This window comes from Stomoxys calcitrans, chromosome 2 (genome assembly GCF_963082655.1).
Source record: "Stomoxys calcitrans chromosome 2, idStoCalc2.1, whole genome shotgun sequence".
NCBI lineage: Eukaryota > Metazoa > Arthropoda > Insecta > Diptera > Muscidae > Stomoxys > Stomoxys calcitrans.
The window spans coordinates 207,583,514-207,606,975 of NC_081553.1; the positions used below are offsets into that span (position 1 = coordinate 207,583,514).

Genomic DNA, 23,462 nt, shown 5'->3' on the forward strand with positions numbered 1-23,462 from the left:
GTCAGCCAAGCAGCTGAGTGCACTTCTCCATATTATAGGTCTATTCACGTTGTCTTAGTTTCTGCAACAAAATATATGTAGATTAAAAAAAAAAACAACAACAGCAAATTTTATGCTCCCACAATGAGAATAAATAGATAACGTTTTTATTTATGAACATTCGTAAACATTCAATTGTGTGCTCAGAGCAAACACACTACTAAAATCACAAACACAGAGTTGAACAGAAAGCGAAGCGCTCTTATTTATTCGCATGTGTATGGTATGATATGAAATCGGCATGTTAAAAAGCGATAGATAGTTGTGCTCTTCTCTGGCTCCCCTACCAAGTATTGCTTTTACGTATTATTTTAAATGGAGTTTAAATGATTAACATAACACAGATGCAAGCAAATAAAATCTATTAAAAAAAACAAAACTCCCGTTGATTTGTACCTGACTTTTGCAAGGTTCTTAAACAGACCTATTAAAATTTAGTTTGCATTAAAATGTTATCAGCTGATACTTTTTAGTTTACTTGTCATGTAAAGCCCTAGGCATAATCTTTTTTTTTTTGGTTGGTTGTGGGCATTATTTTGAAAATGCCTGCAGAGGAAGGAGATTGTATATCTTGTCGATTAATAAGTGGATTTGGTATAATTGGAATGGGCGCATATATCTATTATCAAGCAAAACGTCGCAAAAATATGGAGAAATTTGCTATGAACGCTCTATCAGTTGGTAAGACTAGTAATTTAGAAGCAAGAGTATTTCAATTACATACTGGCATAAGTTCACGTTATAAGATCCATGTTCCCTTTCAGGGAATTGTTAATGGTACATTCCGCTCAATTCTGGAAATCGAATTTAGGGTCCTAAGTTTTGTTGGTGGACCCTCAGCCCTCAGGGTTATAGAAGATCACATATATCCTATACGAAACATGCCGGTAGCATTGGCAGAGACAAATTAATTGATGTTTGTGACATTAACCTCCTATTTTCCTTTGGCACAGTCTTGTAGCTCGTCTAGATTTCCAAGAAACTGGCCAATTCGATTGGAGCAGTTTGTAGTAATTCCGCAGTTGGATTGTTGGTTTCTCCGGACTTGTAAAAGGCTGACTGCTGTTGTTGTTGTAGCAGTGTGTTGTGTTCTACCTTTCGTGTGATTTGTTCTGTTGAATATCCAGATTCAGGAACTCTGCGACTAAGGTTGGGTGCGACCAGTGGCATTTGGTCTGAGTCGAGTAGATTTGGATGGCTAGCCAGCTCTGTAGCAGTTGAGGCGGTTGCATCTGCCGGTACGTCATGAGCCACAACTACTCTGGTTTGACGGGGGAGGTGAATTTCTTTAGGTACAATGGATGGCAGTCTTTTTCCAGGGACTACATTCAACCTGTAGCTTTTCAGCGAATCTGCTACCTTATCTGCATGAATGTTGTCTAGACCAGATTGATTTAGATGTTCTGTCTTATAGCGCTGATTCTCTCGCACTAGATCATGTAGATCCACCTGGGCGGTGGATAACTATCCACTAGATGTTGACTGGGACGGCCTTATTACTGTCATGGGTTCCTGTTTTGCATGCATTCCAGATATTAGAGATGATATCATTTAACCTTGATTGATACGAGTTTAGTTTGCTACAGCATGCGGATCTTTATTCGGCCGGAGTTACTCGGGACGGTCGTCAGGCCGATGGACGTCCAGCATACATTGGTCACAATATACTGATGAATATTCTCCAAGCCCCTTCTGTAGAAATTGATGATGTGTTGACGGATCGCGTCTCTAAACATCCAGATACTACTCCTTACATGTCTCGGAGGGGGCTCTAGTTCATTGAGTTGTATAATTGGCTAAATGAATTGAAGTCCACCGTAGCGCAGAGGTTAGTATGACCGCTCATTCCGGTCTATACTACCGATCCCCGCTGTAGCATGATGACCAATGGTTATTTAAAGGCGACAATATCTCGCCTTGTCGTATCGAGCATCATTGGCACTCAGTATTTAAGCAAGACCCGGTGCCATTCGGCTTCTCACTGAGACTCTCCACTCGATACCGCTGATTGTCCACTACTGCAGTTGCGGCAACTCCGTAACCTGTGGAAGCGCTCGGTAGCTTCCAGCTAAGCCTCTCGTGAGAACAAAGATCACCACACAGATTGGAGCTCAAAGTATCAGCCTGAGTGGTTCTAGGGTTGCGTTTTAACAGGGTTGTAGGTTTCTCAACTATCACTGCTGGACTGCTTACTGTTCCACCAATCACTGCACTGCTTACTTTTCTACTCCCTCTTGTTAGGATGTTCAGTTAGTACTGATGAAACCTCATCTACATTTCTTGAAATAATGTTTCCATATGTGTCGGAATTTTTTGTAGACTTATTTAGTGCTATCTTGACAAAGTTTGTGTAGAGCGTTAAAACTGCAGATTAGTACCAATGGTCAAATTTGATTACTTATGGTGGAAATCTACTTTAGGGGTTTTGTCTCTTCATTCTATTTAAAATAACAAGTTGTTTTAAGGGGTGAAGGGGAAATTGAACCCTGGGAACCGGATAAAATACAATTTGTTTTTAGTGTATTTAGATTAAGAGTTAAAAAAAGACTAGTTTCTGTTGAGAAAATATATTATATCTTTAAAAACGATAATTTTTGCAACTCCCTCTTGCAGGTGCAGTTTCTATAGGTGTGGCACGATTATTAAATATGAAATTTTTGAAGTCAAAGAAAGATGGGCAGTAAAAAGTTATTTCTACTAGTATATATGTACAAATATATTGTAATTATACAAAAAATTAATAATAAGATCTCTATTCTATATTGTTCTAAAACTATTCGTCATCAGTTTCTTCCAGTTGATTCTCATCATCCTCATCTTCCTCGTCCCAGTGTTTATTTTTCTTGTTTGTCATAAAATCATCACGCAAAACATTCCATTCGGACTTCTTTTTCTTATTGTCGTAATCATCGTCGCTGCTTTCATCTTCCTCCTCCTTTTTAAGCTCATTCTTCACGGGATTATCTACCGCCTCGGATTTCGAACGCTTACCACCCATTAGAACGTCTAGGAACTTGCGTTTGTTAATGTTTTTTAAAACTGCTTCTTTTCGACTATCCAAAGGGCCAGCTTCTTCCAACTGATGTTGCAAATCCTTTTGCTGTATACGTACCGCATTAAAAAGCTGTACAACACCCTTAGTTGCCACCTTACGTAGTGCTCTTTCACGTTCTATGTCCTTCCATGTTGGTTTAACTCGCAGCTCAAGTTTCTGATTTTTAGGCTGCTTTAAATCACTACTCAATTCTTCTTTTTCATTCGAAATGTCTTCCTTTTTGATTTCACCCTCAACTTCAAAACCGAAATCAACTTCAACCTTGTTTTTATCACTGGGTTTTATTTTTTTGGCCCTGGACAATACCAATGTCTTTTTAGTTTTGGGTTTATTGGTGCTTAAAACCTTTGCTATTGAATCGGCCCACCCGGAATTGCCTTGTTGTTGTTCATCCGATGAGGAGTGCTCATTCTGGCTGGAGTCGGAATCAGAGACTACCTCAAAAAAATACAATAAGCTTTAATTGGACAGGGGATAAATTTTAATCAATACTCATTACCATTTCCACTAGAGTTGTTTTTCTTTAAAGAAAGTAAAGCCATAATTTAAGTAGACAACGAGAAATCAATGTTTACAAATAAAATTCACGTGTAGGTAAACGTCATATTTGGTAATCTATAGATTAGTCGTAATTTATGCAACGTAACGTATTGTCTCACTTGCCAAACAACAAAGATGCACTTATAAGAACAGCTGAGTAAAATTTTTTTATTTTGATTTTCCTGTAAATCTAAATGTCAAAGGCTTGATAACACAGCTGTGATTTTTTTTAGAATCTTGAGGGGATGTTCTATTTAATCCGATATACCACACATAGGTAACAAAACAATGTTATAAGGATGAAATACAAATAGAAAACACATTTGAAAGAGATAAGTTGTAAAACAAAGTTTATTTCTAATTTACCACTCAAGGTAGTTTCTTTGGAGGTAGATTTTCGTTGTTGTGCTATTTACAGTAAATCTAAATGTTAAAGGCTTTATAACACTATAGTGATTTGTTCTAAAATCTTAAAAAGATGTTCTATTTGATCCGATATTCCACACATAAACAACAGAACTGTGCTATAGTGATGAAAATACAAATGTAAAACACATTTGAAAAAGATAAGTTGTAAAACAAAGTTTGTTTCTAAAACAACTCAAGGTAGATTCGTTGGGGGTAGAATTGTTGTAGTGCTAATAACGATGAAAGAATTATTTTGTCAATGTGAACGTAGCTTAAGTATAAACATTGTCCGACAATACTAACTGGTTTAGTCGCTTCCCTGGTTTTGATATATACATTACGTCTTTACTAATAGACCGACTGTAATATTTAGTATATTTATTCGCCTACCGGCTGTGTTAGCTTCCAGAATAAAATGCTTAAGTTGAAGTTAGAGGCTTTGGAGCATCCAACTCCTGATAAACTAAACTGGAACGGTAAGTAAAAATCGGAAAAATGGTCCATAGCATGAGCTTTAAAAAGTTTCAATTTTGCAGATCGCAAAGTTTTTGCCAGTACTATTCTATGGTTGGAAGACCAGAAAATTCGCACATATAAAATTGAAGATCGAGAGAATCTTCGTAAAGTGGATGATTTGTCTAAGTGGGAACCTGCTTATACTCAATATAAGAAAGATTTGGGTATGCCGAGCTTCAAAACTCCAGTGGAGGAACTGTCTTGGATCCTTAGCTATGCCATACGTTTAGAATTTCTCGATGCACCAGACGCTTATAAAGACTTGAGTTCGGAAAAAGTGGCAGAGCAAAGTAATAAATCAATAAAACCAAGCATTAAGAATGAGAACTTTTTCGACAATATGGATTGTAAGTAATTGTAGCAATTTTAAAGACTTTAAATATACTTGAACGTTTTTTTTTCACTAAAGTCCAACACAAGGACTTTATAGCTGGCGTTAGATCGTTATCATCAAAGCTGAAAATACCAAACCATCCCAATCATTTACTCCAATTAGAAGCTATCGCACGAATAGTAAAAGAACGAATGGCCCCTGGTGTGAGAAATCGGCCACCCATTGTTGGAACTCCTTTCCCTTTCGAAAAGGGTAATGATATAGTCTCACCCAATGATACGAATCTCGATTATCCTGTAAGAATTTTACGATTGCTGCAAATTCAAAGTTTACGAGAACTTCAAACGCACATTAACGAGACTATAGTTGCTGTACAAAATGTCACTGCAAATCCCAAGACGGATACGAAATTGGGTAAAGTGGGTTTCTAAGAAGTCTTGGCAGTCTTATGTGCGACCGCATATCAAGCTATTGCAGCATTATACAATATATAAAAAATATATGTTTAAAGAGTATATATATGGAATACAATTTATTGCAGTTTCAAAATAGGTATATGAAACTCTTCCATGGTTCTATTTTATAAGCAATGTATACGCCTGCGATGGCGCATAGATTTGTAAGGGATTTGCTGGGTATATAGTAATGGGCAAATTCCACACCATTGTTTCAACCGGTATTTCAGTTGGCGCAAGCAATTCTCCTACCTCTGGATTCTTTGTACCGAAATCCATCATTTCACTAGTTACAAATTCAAAATGAAGTCTCCATTTTACCTCTACGGAATCTGTGCGAAAGCTCGGCGTTACATGCAATGGAATAGGTACAACTACTTGTGTCTGCAGAAGTGCGTAACTAACCTGATGACTAATGGCATGTGTTGTAACTTTTCCAGTAGGTTCGGTTTTGCCTTCATTATCTTTCGATGATGCTGACGTAGAGGACTTATGCATATATTCCGATCCTACACCGCTTGCGACACTTGCCAGGTCCAAAGAATTTACAGAAGAATTATCATTGAAATCATTGTTTGAGGATCTGTTGCCCCCATTATTTTGCATAATCTCTTGTAATTGCAATTTTACTGAAAATTGAACACATCGTACTTTGCAGTTGGCAAAGTCCAAACTACCAACAATATCTTCACCTAATTTGTATGCTGGCTTGAAAAGACAAAATCGTCCAACATATCCACGCTTATTTGAAATTCGATAAAATTTTGGGGCTCTCCTTGCAGTCACATTCTGTAAAATAAAGTAGACATTTAAAGATACATGTCTTGCTAGAACATTGAAACCTTACCTTTAAATGATGCCACGAAATTTCCAATTCACTTATTTCCTTCTTTTCCAAAAATGGATTGGTGGGTGCCAATTCATCATTGGTTTCTTCGGTTATTGGAAGCTCGTCGGTTCTAGCTATTAATGGTATAGGTAGTACCCTTATGGGTACTGTGAGTGTTTGAACTTTAGATTTTACCCTTTGCGTAGCTATTGTCAGCTTATAGAAGTATTTAATATCATGTCCTCTATATGTTGGAGGACCGTCTCTCGGAACCAATTCGTTGAAAAAATCTGCAATAAAAAATACAAATAAAAATACAATATTACCTTCCGTGCATGGGCTCTGCGTTAAAACTTACATGTCTTAGATTCATTTGGTTGCAGTTTTAAATCGCAAAATAAAATTTTTGGTTTTGTGGCCACAACAACGTCACCGGGAGCTTGTGTCACAGCATCTAAAGCCGTTTTGCCCACCATTTCAAGCATTTTATCCTGATTGGAGATGTTCGTTTTTCGGTAACAATGCAATTGTACCGATGCCCAGGCTAAGCTCTCCAGAATTTCATTGTTAACCACACTTCCGGAAGGAATTTTATGAATGAATTCAATTAAGCACTCCACATATTCCCCAGTTGCATAAATTGAATCCGTTCTTACTAATCTGGCTTTTATTTCGATCATTTTTAAAAATTTTATAAATTCATATAAATAGTCAAATTTGAGGAATACAAGAAAATGAATTGTCAAGAGATCAGCGGAAATATTGTTTATTTTGACATATTAAGTGTGTTCGTGTACTCAACAATTTGTGCAAATGTATACAAATTGTTACTGGAGTGAGTGGGAGCGAGCAAAATTTTGCAAGTGTGGTAATTGAGAGATTTCTCTCTGGAGAGAGAAATTCACAGCATCGACAAGCTGTTTTCAGGATGCACTTATAAGGCGAGGTCATGTGAACAGCTGAGTACAATTTTTTTATTTTAGCTTTTTGTAGTAAATCTAAATGTCAAATGCTGGATAATACAGCTGTGAGTGATTTCACACAAAGTCATTTGTGAGCGTGTGTGTATACGTACATGAGCAGAGAATATGCGAGAAAAAAGATAGCAGCAAACAGAATGCAAACAAAAATTTAAAATGTTAATATCGTCAAACCCGGCCGGCTGTTAACAGCTGTTCGCGTGAGAACACCTTTCTAAACCCGCCTTGGTTATATCCATGACATAATTACCAGGTATTGTACCGTATAGGGAGTTTGACAGTTGTTCACTTCTTAACCCCAATAGAATAACAACCCCAAAAACCCGTTTAAACTGCTCATTAAATCCGGATTTAAGGCTATCGTCAGCTGATTTTATTAAGGGAAAACAGAATATTGAACCATTAAATCTAGATTTTAAGAGCTGTGTAAACGTGGTTAAATGTAGATAATGCAGCCATGTTGTTGATTTTAACCTTTGTTCAGATTTTTAAAAACCCTAAGTTTTAAAGGTAATAATTATAATTACAATTTTTCGGTTTGCTAGGTGTTAAAGGGGGTAAATTCGATGTTATTGAATGGTAACTTAAGATTTTATACTGTTTTCCAGATAACTGCCTGCTTCATTAACTTGCTTCAACTCAAGTGAGTCGAGTCACTCACTCCAACATCTGTTTTTCCTTTATGAAATCAGCTGGTTTGGACACAAGAGCGAAAGAAAATTGCTCACTTTCCGTTAAACAAAGTTAGTGAACCAGGCAGTAAATGATTTATTTGTGCACTCAGAAAAGATTTTTTCTCCAAGACGTGTATAATAGGCCTTTCTACTAGCTCCCTGCATATCGAATTTAAAGCAAATAAATAACTTATATTTAGTAATTGTATTCATAAAATGTCGACATTTTTGGCGACATCTTTTAGTTGTTAGTTGAAGTAAAATTCTATTTTCTGAACACTTCCCAATCTGTCAAAATTTTGCTCACATAGTGTGGTAGCACTGACAATTTCCGTCCTCCATCTTTTTGCTTTGAGGTTCTCAAGATGGTAAGTCGTGCGGCCAGTGTTTTTGACGAAATTTTCCTATAAAACGCCTTAGAACAAAAAAAAAAAATATGTGAAACCTATATACATGTGAGAAAGGTGTTTGATGTGAAGATTTTGTTTCTAAGTTAAGCGGAAAAAACCAACAATCAGTGTGAAAATGTCGCCAAAAGCAATGCCCATCTAACATAACCTCTGAAGTGTGTGTAAGTAGCTAACGTTGATTTGTTTTTTTTTTCCAGCCGCCAAAGAAGGACGCAAAATCGTCGGCCAAACAGCCACAAAAAACACAAAAGAAGAAGGAAGGTAGCGGTGGCGGCAAAGCCAAGAAGAAGAAGTGGTCCAAAGGAAAAGTCAGGGATAAGTTGAACAATCAGGTTCTCTTCGATAAGGCCACCTATGAAAAGTTGATTAAGGAAGTACCTCAGTACAAGTTGATCACTCCCTCTGTGGTGTCTGAACGTTTGAAGATCCGAGGCTCTTTGGCCAAGCGTGGATTGATTGAATTGCGCGAAAAAGGTAAGCTCTTGAATTAATAAATAAATTAAAAGGGAAACTATTTACCATTTCTTGTCTTTCATTTCAGGTTTAATTAGACAAGTCGTGCAACATGCCTCTCAAGTCATTTACACACGTGCCACCAAGGGTGATGATGCGTAAATAAATTGTACCTCCTAAGACATGTTTACATATTTTTTGTATTAAATGGCTTAAAGGTAAACAACTGTTCTTTTTTTTCTTGGTTTTATGAGTGGACAAAATTGAGTGCAAAATAAACAGTGGACAACAATGGTTGTTTAATGAATTTGCGAAATAATTATAATGGAGACTTTACAAGTGCAACATGATTCTTCGGTTTGTTGACTCCACATTGAATTCAAAAGATTTGCTATTATATCGCAAAAAGATTAGTTCGATTGCAAGTTCGTTAAATGCCGAGAAAGGTTTCCAAATGGTTAATTGACGATAGATTTTTTTTAAAAAATTCATCCAATCTTTGTTGAACAAAAAAAAATCGGTATTTTTTTTTTGATTTTGCCAATTTTTTTTTAATTCGATTGTTTTGTTTTTGTATATCCTTAATTTGCTAGTTAACTTCTTTTAAATATCCAGAGTGATTTGGTAGGTTGTCAAGTAGGATGACTAGGCAGATTATGTCGTGTAGTTGTCGTTATGTAGTTACAAGCGGGACACCCCTTTCCACCTATACATCTATTCTATCTCAGAAAGTTGATTGGCTCATGGCCAGAGCGACACCACTGCAGTAGAGAAGGTTATACAGCTGATTTCCTAAGGTGAATACCTTACAAGTGTCGCCTGCCCTAGGAGGGGTTGTTCTCGTTGGAATTTAAGCCCAATGACCCCAGCACAACATCCATTAAAAACAAAATACAAATTAGTTTGATATGAAAGCGTGCCCGATCACAAAACACCTATGAGCGTGGTGTTACATGTCAGTCATCACGAGAAGTAGCTGCAATTGCGTCGCGGTCAATTGACGGTATCAGTAATAAGAGTCGCAGTGAGCGGCCGGAAGGAACTGCTCTGACTTAAATACCGAATGCCTGTGATACTCGATATGTCAAGCCGAGCTAATGGCGCCTTTAAACAACCAATGACCGTGATATTCCAGCGACGATTGCTCGTATGGACCAGAACGGGTTTCCCCGCATATGGAGCCTGACGGGGATCGCCACCACCACATACAAATTTGCCTACAATACAACGTGTGCTACATAGAGCCCCTTGGATTTCCGAAGGATGTTAGGTTCTGGATTCGTTTGTCTACAAAAACGACATTCACTCCGCTGTTCTAGAGGCATCTTGTAGCGCTGAATCTCTTGCTGTAGATAAGATAGATCAAACTTGGTGTCTTTGGGCCCTCATCGCTTAACCACAAGATGATAATTTTGATGCCTAATATGATAATAGTTCAGTAGATACCGTCTAGGCAATTTATAATGGCGTGGCAAAGAGGAGACAGCCCGTCACAGTAAAGTGTTGTAATAGCCACACATTCTTATGTGAACAAGCTTGTTCCGGACCGATCGACGATAGAATGTAATACCCATTGGTTATTTCAAGAGACCAATAGCTCGGCTTGTCACATCGCGTATTATAGGCACTCCCATCGATACCGCTGATTGTTCACGATTTAATAGCACCAACTCCGTATACGGAGCATTCTACCATCTGCAACCTGTGAACACGCACGGTAGCGTTCAGCTAAGATTGTGATGTCGATGAACACCACATAAATGGGAGCTCAGAGTTCCAACCCGTGTGTCACAGAGTCAACCGTGCCGGTCCATTGTCGTTAATCCAACTGCCGTGGCACTTCCACCATCTATGTAGTTCACATTGTGACTGAAGATTTGGTGGCAGATATCTTCAAAGTGCTTGCAACAAATGAGCGGCAAGATTGACAAAGTTGATATGATACGCTCTCGATGCTGTCTGTAGGTCTGAAACCATGTTCTCGACTCCCGGTACAACTAGATATTTGAGATTCCGCCGAAGCCTAACGCCTTGGCGCTGGGGATATCATTCGAAACTTTGTCAGCAGTAAATTATGATGGCTGCTCAACTTCTTTTCCTTCCGGCTGCTGGGATAGGAATTTCTTTTCTACAACACAAGTTATGTTGTAGTTCAAGCGGCGACTAGTGCACTTTCCGAAACCATTCCAATCGGGGTTCCTCTGATAGAAATATGTCGGGCATTCCGAAGCTATGAAGTCAAATAGGGGTTCATCACATCATCATCACAACACAAGTTATGTTGTAGTTCAAGCGGCGACTAGTGCACTTTCTGAAACCATTCCAAACGGGGTTCCTCTGATAGAAATATGTCGGGCATTCCGAAGCTATGAAGTCAAATAGGGTTTCAATGGAGAGAACTTGGATAAAGAGGTCTAATCTCAATGAAATGACGGGTTGCCAGTATAGGTGCGTCAAGATTTTTGGTGAACTGTTTCATCAGACATACTTCTGGTGGGCTCATCCTCAATCATAGTGCAGGTGAAGCTATCTATCTGCTCTGCCAAAGTCATGCCCCTATGAGAGTTGCGAAATTTGCCCATGAACATTCCCCTTAGGAACAGGGGCAAACTTCTTACATATCAAGGAGTGCAGCCCGATTCAAGTTTAAGCTCAATGATAAGAGGCCTCCTTTTTATAGTCGAGTCCAAACGACGTGCCGCTGTGCGACACGTCTTTGCAGAGAAGTTTTACAAATGTTGCCAGCATTAGGAGGGGAAAACCACCTCTGAAATTTGTTTGATGGTTTCGCCAGGATTTGAACCCAGGCGTTCAGCGTCATAGGCGGACATGTTAACCTCTGCGTTACGGTGATAGTTACCTAGAATAAATTCCCATTAATCGTGATGCGCAAGAAAGTCTCCTAGTACAGCGCGACTGATGTCAGGTCTATAGCCCGGGGCACAGTTATACACCGGCAGTGTATACATACATTTCATGTTTTGGTCACTAGAGTCAAACTGAAGCTTGATCGCTTGATCGTTATTTACTGCGAAGCCTTTTTGCTATTTACATGAGTACCCACTGTATTTCATACCGGAGTAAACCTGGAGACAAGATGTTTTAGTTTCCGACTAATCACAAATCCCCAGCCCCTCGTTTCATGGCAAACTGTTGGAAAAGCCGCAACATCCAAACTTGGGTATCAAAAGCCTCCCCCAAAAAACCCAAGGTACGGCCAGAAGTGTCATGCTACACGAGAAGGAGTGATATCGTGAGAAAAGGAGAGAGGAGAAACATCTCTTCCGCGGGAAGAAGAGTGAAATGGAAAGACGAGAGTGTGAGCGAATCCAGATGTTCAACAGCCAGAATGAAGTCCGAAAATTATACCAAATAATCAAACCGATGGCTTTGATACAAGCACATCCTTCTGCAGAGACAAATAAGAAAATCTTGTAAATGTTACAGATAGTGTGCTGAGGATAAAGAACTAACACTTTTTTCCAGCAGCTGGTATCCTACGATGTTGGCCAAGAAGCAATCCCTGCTGAATGATAGTATGTGTACAACCTAGTCAAAACGAAGTCCACGTAGCGCATGGGTTGCTGGCTGAAATCTTTAAGACCAGAGTCGTCACGCTGATAAGTCTTATGCATCAGCTCGTCTGGGTAGAAGGACTAATACCCGATGATTGGAACCTCAGCATAATAGGTGCCGTACACAAGAAAGGGGACAAGACGATATGTGTCAACTACAGAGGAATAAGTCTCCTCCCCATTGCATACAAGATACTATCGAACGCACTGTGTGAAAGATTAAGTTCCAAAGTCAACGAAATACATCTTGAAAAAGACCCGAGAAGGACAAATCAACGTTGACTACAAAATCGCCTCTGACAGCCCGCCCTGACATACGTTCAAAGGTATTTTAAGCCATTTCTGAGTTTGGTAGCCCTGCAAAACTGTTACAATTTTGCAGGGATGATGCTTGCTGATACACGTTCCTCTGTTAAAATAGGAAAGAATCTCTCCGAACCGTTCAATACTAAACGAGGTTTCAGGCAGGGAGACAGCCTATCGTGTTATCTCTTTAATATCCTGCGGAAGTAGATTAAACGAGATGCAGGTGTGAATAGGCATAGCTGTCATTGGCTAGAACAGACGTCTCAGTCATTGTGCCCGTCATGACAGGTCACTGTCTAATCGGAAAATATGCTGACTGACTGAAGGTTGCCAGCAACGACTTTTGCAGAAGCTGTGAGGACATCGACGAAGAAGAGACTATAGAACACCTTCTATATGTGTGTCCCGCACTAGCAATCGGAAGGGGTTGCACTTTAGGTTCTCATTTCTTTAAGAACCTGTCTGAATTAGGGGGTGTGAACATTCGCAAATTATTGTGCTTTTTAAAGGATCTGGATGGTTCAACAGTAGGAACTAGAAGCCATTTTCCTTCTTCTGCTCCTGTGGTATCACAATGGACGAAAAAGTCTAAGTGAGTCTGATGACAGACTGCCACTTAAACTTTACCTTACCTATTTACAGGATTCACTAATAGACAAGATAGTTGTCAAAATCGGTGATTAGTACAACGCTGATTTTAAGTATGTTAATAGTTTGAGCCATTTTTCGTTGTTTGTGTGTGTTTTGGTTCTTAACTATAATACACACACTCAACCAAAACTCGTTGACAGATAGTGCATTTCGCGAGAAAAAATTTTACTCAGCTGTTTACGGTACTCTACCTAATAGAAAGTCAGACCACTTGCTCAAACATAAAGTGGATAGGCGTCATGAATATCAAGGATGTCAAATCTGCCGATTGAAAATGTCTCCAATAGGAATACACGTAAACAAAGAATGAATGTAAAAAGGGAATAAGTTGACATCCTCAAATCCAAGAACTACCAAAAATTAAAAAAATTGTATGTCGGCTGATCGCTTGTCTCAGCCTTATTCAGTGAATCCTTGTCTATTTACGACAATCTAAATAATTCAATTAAAGCGGTTATCAACTCAATAAAACAATTTTTTGGAAAATTGTTTATTCTTTCAAAATCACGTTTAATTGATTTGATATTGATATAATCCCTTATAATAAACATTTTTACTTTATTCGATTAATTGCGGAAACAAAATTAAATGTATTGCACATGGTACAATTAAGACGTAGAACAACAACAAAAATTTACCCCCAACGAAACTACCTTGATGGGCAATGGGAATGACATAATTCGCAGGTAGTGTACCGTAAACAGCTGAGTACAATTTTTTCTCGCGAAGTGCACTATCTGTCAACGAGTTTGGTTGTGGGTGTGTATTATAGTTAAGAAACACAACACACACAAACAACGAAAAATGTCGCGAACTAGTAATAAACACTAAGTCAGAGTTGCACTAATCACTAATTTTGACAGATAGTGCACTCAATATTTTGTTGTTGGGCAACTGCCACTGCCTGTAAATTAATATATCTTGGGCGATGGGTAAATATCCAAAAGCTATTTACTTGGTAAATTAAAAATAAATACCCGGGCATTTTCCCATTTATACCCAAAAGCTGGGTATTTATAATTTTGCAGATATTATGGGTCATATTGGTCATATTTCATCCGATCCGATCATCCGATTGGCACAGTGAGTTCTATTCATTTCTGTGAAGTGCCGTTTAAATCGGACTACATTTGGATATAGCTGCCCTTAGACCGACCACCCGATCTCCCCATTTATGGTATTGAGGTCATAAAAGGTCCATTTATTACCTGAATTCGAAATGAAATTTGGCACAGTGTGTTTTGGTAGAACCCTTCCCATTCCTGTCACATGTGGTCCAGATCGGACCATATTTGGATATAGCTGCCATATATACCGATCTCCCGAAATAGAGTACTGAGGGCATAAAACGAGCATCTTTGGCACCCCTCTAACTTTTTTGTTGAATATCGTCCAGATTGGGTCATATAGACTATTACGATGTTCGCTTTTTGCAATATTTTCCCCCGATTATTTTTTTAAAATAATGGATTTTAAAGCGCTGGTTTCATTCAGCAAGACATACTTCTTTGAGGATATTCCCTCATTGCTAATGATACAATTTTAATAAATTGTTATTTTCTCATATATATTTGTGTAGTGTTTCAAAAAAGTAGTCGTGAAAACCATAATTATTCAACGGAAAAAACGAACATAATACCAGCCATGACAATGATAAATTGTGTATTGCAGCGCGCCGCTTTTCAATTAGGTTCAAAATTTGTGTAGTACATTTTATTTCAACTCTGACCTATTGTCAAATACAGAAATTATTATGGTACCTTTTTAATACGCCAGAGAGCAGCACTTGATCATGTGATTAAGGCAGAGTTTTTTTTTTCTTGGTAGTCACCTGTCATTGAAAATTATCTGCGAAATTGTAAGTTTTTTGTCTTTGGTTATTTTTAAGATACGTAAAAGAGTGTTTTTTTTGTTGACGTTAGAGAAATATTTTGCAGATTACTGTGAAATCCAGTTCTCACCCCAAGAATAAAGGAAAACTCATCCACATACAATGGCCCAGTTACGTACGGTTGTAGGAAAAACCTTTGGTTGGCTTTTTGTGGCCGTAGTTACTGTGCTGATATTTTATCACGTCTTCACTGGCAAGGGTGAGCGTGTAAGTGTGGGATGGTTCCTAGCAGCTAGTTCACCGTATATGTGGGCTTGTCTGGGCATTGGTTTGGCTGTAGCCTTATCTGTGGTCGGAGCTGCTTTGGGTATACATACTACTGGCACCAGTATTGTTGGTGGCGGCGTCAAGGCTCCTCGCATCAAGACTAAGAACTTGATTTCTGTTATTTTCTGCGAAGCCGTGGCCATTTATGGTCTCATCACTGCTATTGTTTTGTCTGGCTTGTTGGAATCTTTCAAAATGGAAACTGCCCTAACAAGTCAAACTGTGATGAATAACAACTGGACTGCCGGTTACGTGATGTTTGGTGCAGGTTTGGCCGTTGGCTTGGTCAATCTGTTCTGCGGTATTGCGGTAGGTGTTGTGGGTTCTGGTGCAGCTTTGGCTGATGCTGCAAACTCCGCCCTTTTCGTCAAAATCCTTATTGTGGAAATTTTCGGATCTGCCATTGGTCTCTTTGGATTGATTGTCGGTATTTACATGACATCAAAAGTAAAGATGGGAGATAAGGAATAAATTGTGGCTACTTAGGCACATTGTGGCAAAAGTAAGTAAACAATTACCAAAAAGGCTAAATAACGAACCATCATTTGTACTTTAGGAATAGCCAATTATATAGCCATTCCATCTTATATAAACTAATATTGGAAAGACCAAGTAAATTAATGGGCGGAAGCAGAAAATATACCTAGAATTAAATTCTTCTCTATTTAAAAGTGAACTTTCTTGAGTGTGTCTGTGTGTTGCACTTATAATCACAAACTGGAAATAATCAAATTATCATATTTATCATGTATAAAACGCGGGTAGTATTAATCTTGTAAAAATTGTGTTGTGAAACTTCAGCATCAAAAATCAACATCAACAATGCAATTTTTCATAGATTAAACCATTTTTAATAATTTTATTGTCCATCCCTATGCGAACTGTTTTTGTTTGAGTTTCTCTTTATATTGTTAATTAATATGTATTATTTTTTAATGTCACTTAATAATGTATACAAATGATTTATATTACTTAATGTATGGAAATATTGTAAAAAGTATTGGATATAACAATAAATATCGACATTGTTCGTTTTCTTTCAAATCTCCCGCCGCTATATTCTTCTAAATATATATAAAATACTCCCGTGGATTGACTGGTTGACTGACTGATCACTGCCCAGGCCAAACTGCTTTAGATTGAACCATAAAATTTGGCACTAATGTTGGTTTTGGGTCGAAGGCGCGAGATAAGAAGGATAATATATTTACTTATGTATTTAATTTCATACTACAAAGCCAAACAGGGTCTATTAAATATTACAATAACAAAAAACGCCTGAATAATAATGCTAAAGTTCAATATATAGTTATATAGTACTATAAGTTATATAGTACTATAAGTTATATATTCGTACTATAAGTTACATAAAAAGGAACAAATAGTGACTAGAAGTAAGGGCTAGAATTATGAGGAATTATTTGAGCTAAAACTAAAAGCGTCTTGAATGAAGGTTTGGAGAAAAAAAAAAGAAACAGAACGTTTGATTAGTGCCGCAATTGGTATTATTTGGACTTGCTGTGTAAATTGATCTAGAACTCTGAATTTTGGTGGCTAACTTCGGCGAACTTCGCACAGGGCGTTAGTATAGAGCTAATATTTCGTAATTTGGAATAAAATAAATCTATTGCGAAATAATGAGGGTTGAAAGAAAATATTTGAAAAATAGTATTCGAAACGGGAGAGAAAGCGTTCGCTAATTGCCTCAATGGGTACCAACTTTCGGTAGGGATTGAGTTAGGGCATCTTCAAATGCGTAACTACATATATGAATTTCCGGATATTTGTGCCAAGTTTCAGTTCAATATCTCTATTTTTGATGACTGTAGCGTGATTTCAACAGACAGACGGACGGACATGGCTGAATCGTCTCAGAAATGGATAGTTCGATGTGTTGCAACGAAATGACAAATGAATATACCACTTCCTCTTCATTGGTGGGTATAAAATAGGGATATTCAGCTTGCACACATTCTTTTTTTTGTCCATTGGCAGGCTAAGTTGAAAGATGGGCCATATACGACTTTATCTTGATATAGTCCGCATATAGATCGATGTGCCGATACAAGGTCTGAGGCCCATTAAAGCTTTAATTTTTATCCGACTTCATTGAAATTTTAGTACCGTATTGACATATAGCTGCTATTAGACCGATCTTTCGATTTAAGGTCTTACGCCCATAAAAAGTGCATTTGTTGTCCGATTTTGCTGAAATTTGAGACAGCAAGTTACGTTAGGCCTCTCGACATCCTTGTTTAATTTGGCCCAGATCCGTCTAGATTTGAACCGTCCGTCCGAAATCACGACAGCGGTCGAACGTGTAAAGTCAGCCGCTTGAATTTTTGCACAGGTACTAAGTATTGATGTTGGTCGCTGGGGATTTGAGAGATTTAGATATAGCTCCTATATATACCGATCTCCCGGTTTGACTTCTCGAGCCCCTAGATGCCGCAATTTTTGTCCGATTTGGCTGAAGTTTGACATGTAGTGTTCTGTTAAGACTTTCAACAAATATGCTAAGTACGATCCAAATCGGTCTATAACCTGATATAGCTGCCACATAAAGCGATCTCCCGATTTGACTTCTTAAGCCCTTACAAGCCGCAATTTTGGCCCGCTATGGCTTAAATTGTACATGTGGTGTTCCGTTATGATTTCCAACAGATGTGTTAAGTACGGTCCGAATCGGCTGGCTGATATAGCTGATATAGCTCCCATATAAACTGATCTCCCTGATGCTACAATGGTAACTCTTGCGATGCTTCTGGCTGTTCTTCACTCCAAAATCAACAATTCTGCTTATTAACCTACCCATTGAGCCAAAAATGAGAAAAAAATAGCAAAAAAGAGCGCGCGATGAACTTTCTGAACAAAGTACGCATTTTGATAATAAAACTCAATAATTTGCAAATGTTGTTCGTTTGTAAGACGATTATAGACCAAACTGAAGATGTTTGACAATTAAACAAAACACTAGACGTGCGTGAGCTGAGCTCTTCTTCGAAGTAAAGTAAAGGGAAGAATAGTTCTCGAAGCGGTGTTTCGAAGTAAAATGACCAGAAAGAACAAATATGAAAAATAGTTTTCGGATCGGAAGAAACCCTACGTTTAGTTGCGCACTTGGTACTTTTATTACGGATTGCGCTAAAATTTTCAAAATTGCGATTTAGGCACTAAAAAGTACAATATAGTAAGTTCCAGTCCATAGGACCTATAGCCGCGGGAACATGGCACTAAAACATATAAAACGGAAGTTTCTTTACGGATTAAACTAAATCTCTCAAAATTGTGAAACATGTACTAAAAAGTTAAAAATGGGAATTTTACTATTTAATGCGCCTCAAGAAGTTTGATGATATCAATATAGATAATTATGAGCCCCATACAAGCTGGAACTATGAGCTGCGCTGTCTGGTGTTCATCGTTCTTATGAGAATCTCAACTGGGAGCTTCCGGGCGCGTCCGGTTGCGGGTAGTGGAATGCTCCATACGGGGTAGCTGCAATTCCGGCCGCGGATATTCAGTGGTATCGCTCAAATACTGAGTGCCTACGATGTTCGATATGACAAGGTAAGTAATTGGCCCCTTTAAAATACGTGGGCCAAACTACATCCGGGCGAAATACACCAAACAAAGAAGGAACATTACCGTACAATTCGAATGTTCCAAATAGATTTGGTTCTAGTGAGAATAAAGCTAAGCGATAATACAACTCAACGCAAAAAACTCAAAAAGGTTAGTTTCGTAAACGTTGTTGTTGTTGTAGCAGTGTGTTGCACACTAAGGCAGCGCTTGCCGATGAAGGACTTCATCGGGTTAATCTGGTACGTACAACCGGCTGCCATGGGATTGTTCAACAGTGTGTTGTACGGCGACAGCCTTTGCCGATGAAGGACATGTTGTGATCTAAGGGAGTAGTGAGTATGGGGTTGTTTTTGTAGACACGGGATTCAAATTCTGGGGAGAGCATCAGAAAATATTTCAAAAAATTTACTGGTTATCCCCTCCTAATGTTGGCGACTTTTGTGAGGTACTACATCATTTGTTATGTTATCTCGAAACGCCGTTCGAACTCGGCTATAAAAAGGAGGCCCCTTATCATTTAGCTTTAACTTTAATCGGACAGCAACCATTGATATGTGAGAAGTTTGTCCTGTTTGTTCAATTCTGTCCAGTTATATGTAGCAAATATAGATGCAGCTGCAAATACATACATATGTATGTATAAGGTTGCCGCAGTAAGATCAGAATCTTTTGCAGAGCTTATTTGGTGGACCTGATGTCACAAAATCCTCTGGGGCCTACTTTAAATAAAATAGACAATGCCTTCGCAGAGTTGAGGAGGGATGGCAGTGCAGGTAAGATTCTTAATAAATTTGTAGTGGGGATTTTTTTCCTGTGGTCAATTATTTTGGTTAAAAATTTGCAACGTAACACAAAAAAAAAAAATAAATAAATAAACAACAACAGAAAGCAAAACATGTTTTTTGGACAACAGCCTGCCGAACCCCTGTAGAATAAAACCCATCTCATGTAAAAGTGCCCCAACCCAGCTAATATGGTTATTGAACGATGGGTGTTAACCGATAGATTATGAATTTGCCTAAAGATGTTCAAAATTGAACACGAAAAGCGCCTATAAAGTCATGCTAATTTTTTTGTCTATACAATACCTAACCTAGGCAATAAGCATATATAAATTGAATACGCTTCTGGAATTAGTGACTCCTATGCAATATGAATATCAAACGAAAGGCATTAACGAAGAATACAAATGTGCAAAAAAAAATGTCTAAAAATTGGACCCAGGAAGGGATGTATTTTGCACTGGTGGTGGTACCATAGCCTTTTCTTGTGTTTTTAAATTAATTAAATTTTTACCATGCACTATAAACCGATAGATCTGTTTTGCATTGAATAGAACTAAAAAATATTGCGTTTGGCAACACTAAAATAGGAGAATTTTGCTATTTTCTTAATGGAATTTTTATTGGCAAATGCATATTTTAATAAAAGTATTATGTTATCATTGGAATTTTTGTAATGTTTTAAAAAAGCAATCGCAAAAAACATGTGTGTTTCAAACTGTACAAAATTAATATAGTACCAGCCTGATTATTGAGATTTTAATTTTTTCGCCGCTATATTTTTGAAGTTGGCAGCAAAAGCAGGAAATAACGTCGCCTACTTTCTTTTCGACCGACTTCGTGCTCTGCAGCCAACTTCAAACATTCTTCTTCTTTGTTGTTTACAAAATTTGAATTGAATTTGGTGGCGACTTAGATATACCCCGAATTTAATGTCTTTTCATTATCCAAGACGTGTTAAGGATCTTGCTAAATTAGAGCTTGATTCAGACGATGACTTCAATACGCCACTTAAAGCCAAGCAAAACAAGGAGAGGCGTTCACATAGGTAAGTTGCAAATATAATTTAGTTTTTGATAATTTCAAGTCACTGCATCACCGCTTTAGCACTGCTGTCTCAAATAAGGAAAATGAAAATGGACCCAATACTTCGACAAATTCTTTTAACAGTTTGCGTATGGTGTAAGTTAAGTTAATTTGTATATATAAGTAAACACTAAAAACAATGATTCCTTTCCAGGCCAAAGAGGCGAGCAGAGCTCCCTGCATTAGAGTCAGACTCGGAAGAAGAGGAATCTGCCAAGAATGATAATCTTAATTGTGCTATATTAAATGACTCGTTTCTTATGACTCCGGGAAAAAGTTATCCCGGAGAGTCAAGTTCTAAAGAGAGTTCGATTGTCAAGGAGAAAACTTCTGATAAAACCAATGATATGTCACTACTTTCTCATTTCAATAAAATGGATCTTAAAAGTCCCAATAAGGAAGAAACTAAGCCATTGCAGCAGATTCAAGATAACAAGGACACAGCCTGTAACGAACCTTTGGATTCCAATAATGTACCACCAGCTGGATCATGCGTAAAAAATTCCTCAACTATAGAAGCCCAATTCGCAACGCCGCAAATACGCTCTTTTTCGATGCAAAGAAGACCTCGTGACTTGTGTTCCACGCAATCTCAAAAGACAAAGTCCGCTATGGTAAACGAATTTAGATCACAAAAGGTCTTGTTTCAAACTCCTATGGCTATAACTAGAGCTCCAATATCCTGTCTTCCAAACGATAGTATTTCATTGTCTCTGTGTGATACTATAAACGAAGGTGGGACACCCTCTGCAGAGAAAACTCCACAATGCAAATCGGAAAAAGAAATGGGTCGTTCGAAGAAGTCATTAGAAGTCGATTTTTTAGAAGCAAGCAAGGAACAAGCACAGACTCAAAATAACGACGATTCCAAATGCACAGCCATTACAACCAGACATAAGGAAACTGTAGTTCACATCAATAGTTCAGACTACATAATCCTCCAGAAACTAGGCAGTGGGGGATCTAGCTCAGTCTATCTTGCAAAAAGGGAGGATAACGGAAAAGAATGTGCATTAAAGGTGAAACGGTGAAAGCGTTTAAAGCTTTTGGTTAATTTAGCCCAAATAACATTGTTTTATGTACATCTGTTATATTGCAGGTGGTCGATTTACATGGAGACTCGGCTGTTGTGGAAGGCTATTTGAACGAGACCAAATTATTAGCCAAACTCCAAGGCAATGCATGCGTTGTATCTCTGTACGAGTAGTAAGTGAAGACTCAAGGTTTAAAAAATATAGAAATAAACCTTTGATATTTTGCAGCCAATTGCTTCGAAAGGAGTCAAAACTCTTCCTCGTTATGGAAAAAGGAGATTCTGATTTGCATAAAATTTTACAAAACTATACAACAAACTTGCCATTGTATGTCCTGACAAATTTTTTGTATCAAATTCTGCAGGCCGTCAATTATATTCATCAAAATGGTGTAATACATTCCGACCTAAAGCCAGCCAACTTTCTAATGGTGAATGGTCGATTAAAACTCATCGATTTTGGAATAGCCAGTAATATATCAATTGATTCAACAAGTATTATAAAGTTTTCCCAAGCTGGTACTTTCAATTATATAAGCCCGGAGGCATTGACTGACACATCCACTGGCAGCAGTCCTCGAAACCAACCAAAGATTAAGGTTAAACAAATGCAGCGCTTACTAATGTGGGCACACCAATTTAATTTTAAACGTTCATTTTAGATATCTACAAAATCTGATGTCTGGTCTTTAGGTTGTATATTATATTTGCTTCTCTATAAGAAAACACCATTTGGGCATATAAAAAATTTGTGTGCTAAAATAAGTGCGATCTGCAGCCCGACACAGAATATTGAATTTGGTCCATTGCCTCCTTATTATCCTGCCATGCTGGTACATGTGAGTATCATATATTTTCATAAAATTTATACAATTTCAAATATTTTATGTGTATATTTTAAGATGGCTAAAAATTGTTTGCAACATAACCCAAAACAACGACCATCATGTGCAGATTTACTGAAATATCCCTTTAATATGATTATTCCGATTCAAAATCTCACATTGCCACCGAAATAAAAATCCTCTTAAACCTTATTCCGGTAGACTGAGGCAAAAATCGACAGCATCGTAGTCGAAGGTGAATTTCACATTTTATGGTAATCCGTAACATCTGTGCTTTCGACAGTTTGATATTAGAAATTTATTGTAGTAAATAATAATGTTAAAGAAGACTTTATACTCTTTATACAAATAAGTGAGACTATTTAAGAGTGCCAGTAACTTGTATACGTTTTCTCCAAATTGGACAGCCATTGCCAACCGGAATATGGTTGAATAAATAAAATACGCCGTAGATATGTATTTTATTTTGCCGCCTTCGTAGACACACCTTAACCATCTTTGTTATATCATTAAATGAAAGAACTGCGTTTCTAAACCAATTGTATTTTTGGAAAGCTATTGTGAAAATCTGTGTCGTATAGTACTTTTAAGGAATAGAACATTAAGACCAATAAAAATCACAATTATGATTATTTAACGATGTGCATCTAATTTCATATTCTAATATAATAAGAGCAAGATGGCGTGTACTATCTGTTGAGGATGTTTTTACAATTGGAAAACTGTATCATTCTCAAAAATAACCAAC

General features: G+C 37.8%; 6 protein-coding genes across 9 annotated transcripts; 4 read left to right on the plus strand and 2 right to left on the minus strand.

Moving 5' to 3' along the window:
• Positions 1-22: 22 nt before the first annotated feature.
• Positions 23-7,051, minus strand: LOC106082481 (RAB6A-GEF complex partner protein 2). 2 transcript variants are annotated; one of them, XM_013245026.2, is made up of 4 exons: positions 6,535-7,051; positions 6,195-6,466; positions 5,753-6,136; positions 23-61 (listed from the first exon to the last, which is right to left on the minus strand). In XM_013245026.2, exons 1-4 carry the CDS (start codon positions 6,854-6,856, stop codon positions 41-43), a joined length of 999 nt encoding a protein of 332 aa, XP_013100480.1. In that variant the 5' UTR covers positions 6,857-7,051; the 3' UTR covers positions 23-40. The 2 variants fall into 2 exon arrangements, with proteins under 2 accessions (XP_013100480.1, XP_013100479.1); XM_013245025.2 differs by lacking the exon at positions 23-61 and having other exon boundaries at positions 5,397-6,136; positions 6,535-7,046.
• Positions 634-5,407, plus strand: LOC106082484 (RNA transcription, translation and transport factor protein). Of its 2 annotated transcripts, none has more exons than XM_013245029.2 (4): positions 634-720; positions 4,398-4,518; positions 4,579-4,905; positions 4,968-5,407. In XM_013245029.2, exons 2-4 carry the CDS (start codon positions 4,458-4,460, stop codon positions 5,321-5,323), a joined length of 744 nt encoding a protein of 247 aa, XP_013100483.1. In that variant the 5' UTR covers positions 634-720; positions 4,398-4,457; the 3' UTR covers positions 5,324-5,407. The 2 variants fall into 2 exon arrangements, with proteins under 2 accessions (XP_013100483.1, XP_059219614.1); XM_059363631.1 differs by having other exon boundaries at positions 702-720; positions 4,416-4,518.
• Positions 2,485-3,702, minus strand: LOC106082483 (RRP15-like protein). Its single transcript, XM_013245028.2, has 2 exons — positions 3,594-3,702; positions 2,485-3,528 (listed from the first exon to the last, which is right to left on the minus strand). Exons 1-2 carry the CDS (start codon positions 3,634-3,636, stop codon positions 2,813-2,815), a joined length of 759 nt encoding a protein of 252 aa, XP_013100482.1. The 5' UTR covers positions 3,637-3,702; the 3' UTR covers positions 2,485-2,812.
• Positions 7,052-8,117: 1,066 nt separating the features above from the next.
• On the plus strand, positions 8,118-9,012 carry LOC106082477 (small ribosomal subunit protein eS25). The gene is made up of 3 exons (XM_013245020.2): positions 8,118-8,198; positions 8,438-8,714; positions 8,782-9,012. Exons 1-3 carry the CDS (start codon positions 8,196-8,198, stop codon positions 8,853-8,855), a joined length of 354 nt encoding a protein of 117 aa, XP_013100474.1. The 5' UTR covers positions 8,118-8,195; the 3' UTR covers positions 8,856-9,012.
• A 5,979-nt stretch (positions 9,013-14,991) lies between these two features.
• On the plus strand, positions 14,992-16,427 carry LOC106090985 (V-type proton ATPase 21 kDa proteolipid subunit c''). Of its 2 annotated transcripts, none has more exons than XM_013257358.2 (3): positions 14,992-15,083; positions 15,148-15,885; positions 15,940-16,427. In XM_013257358.2, the coding sequence occupies exon 2, from the start codon at positions 15,219-15,221 to the stop codon at positions 15,852-15,854; it is 636 nt and encodes a 211-aa protein (XP_013112812.1). In that variant the 5' UTR covers positions 14,992-15,083; positions 15,148-15,218; the 3' UTR covers positions 15,855-15,885; positions 15,940-16,427. The 2 variants fall into 2 exon arrangements, with proteins under 2 accessions (XP_013112812.1, XP_013112813.1); XM_013257359.2 differs by having other exon boundaries at positions 15,163-15,885.
• A 4,044-nt stretch (positions 16,428-20,471) lies between these two features.
• Positions 20,472-23,351, plus strand: LOC106090982 (dual specificity protein kinase TTK). The gene is made up of 7 exons (XM_013257355.2): positions 20,472-20,798; positions 20,858-20,932; positions 20,991-21,855; positions 21,936-22,042; positions 22,099-22,468; positions 22,532-22,708; positions 22,772-23,351. The coding sequence occupies exons 1-7, from the start codon at positions 20,683-20,685 to the stop codon at positions 22,886-22,888; spliced, it is 1,827 nt and encodes a 608-aa protein (XP_013112809.2). The 5' UTR covers positions 20,472-20,682; the 3' UTR covers positions 22,889-23,351.
• Positions 23,352-23,462: the final 111 nt, after the last annotated feature.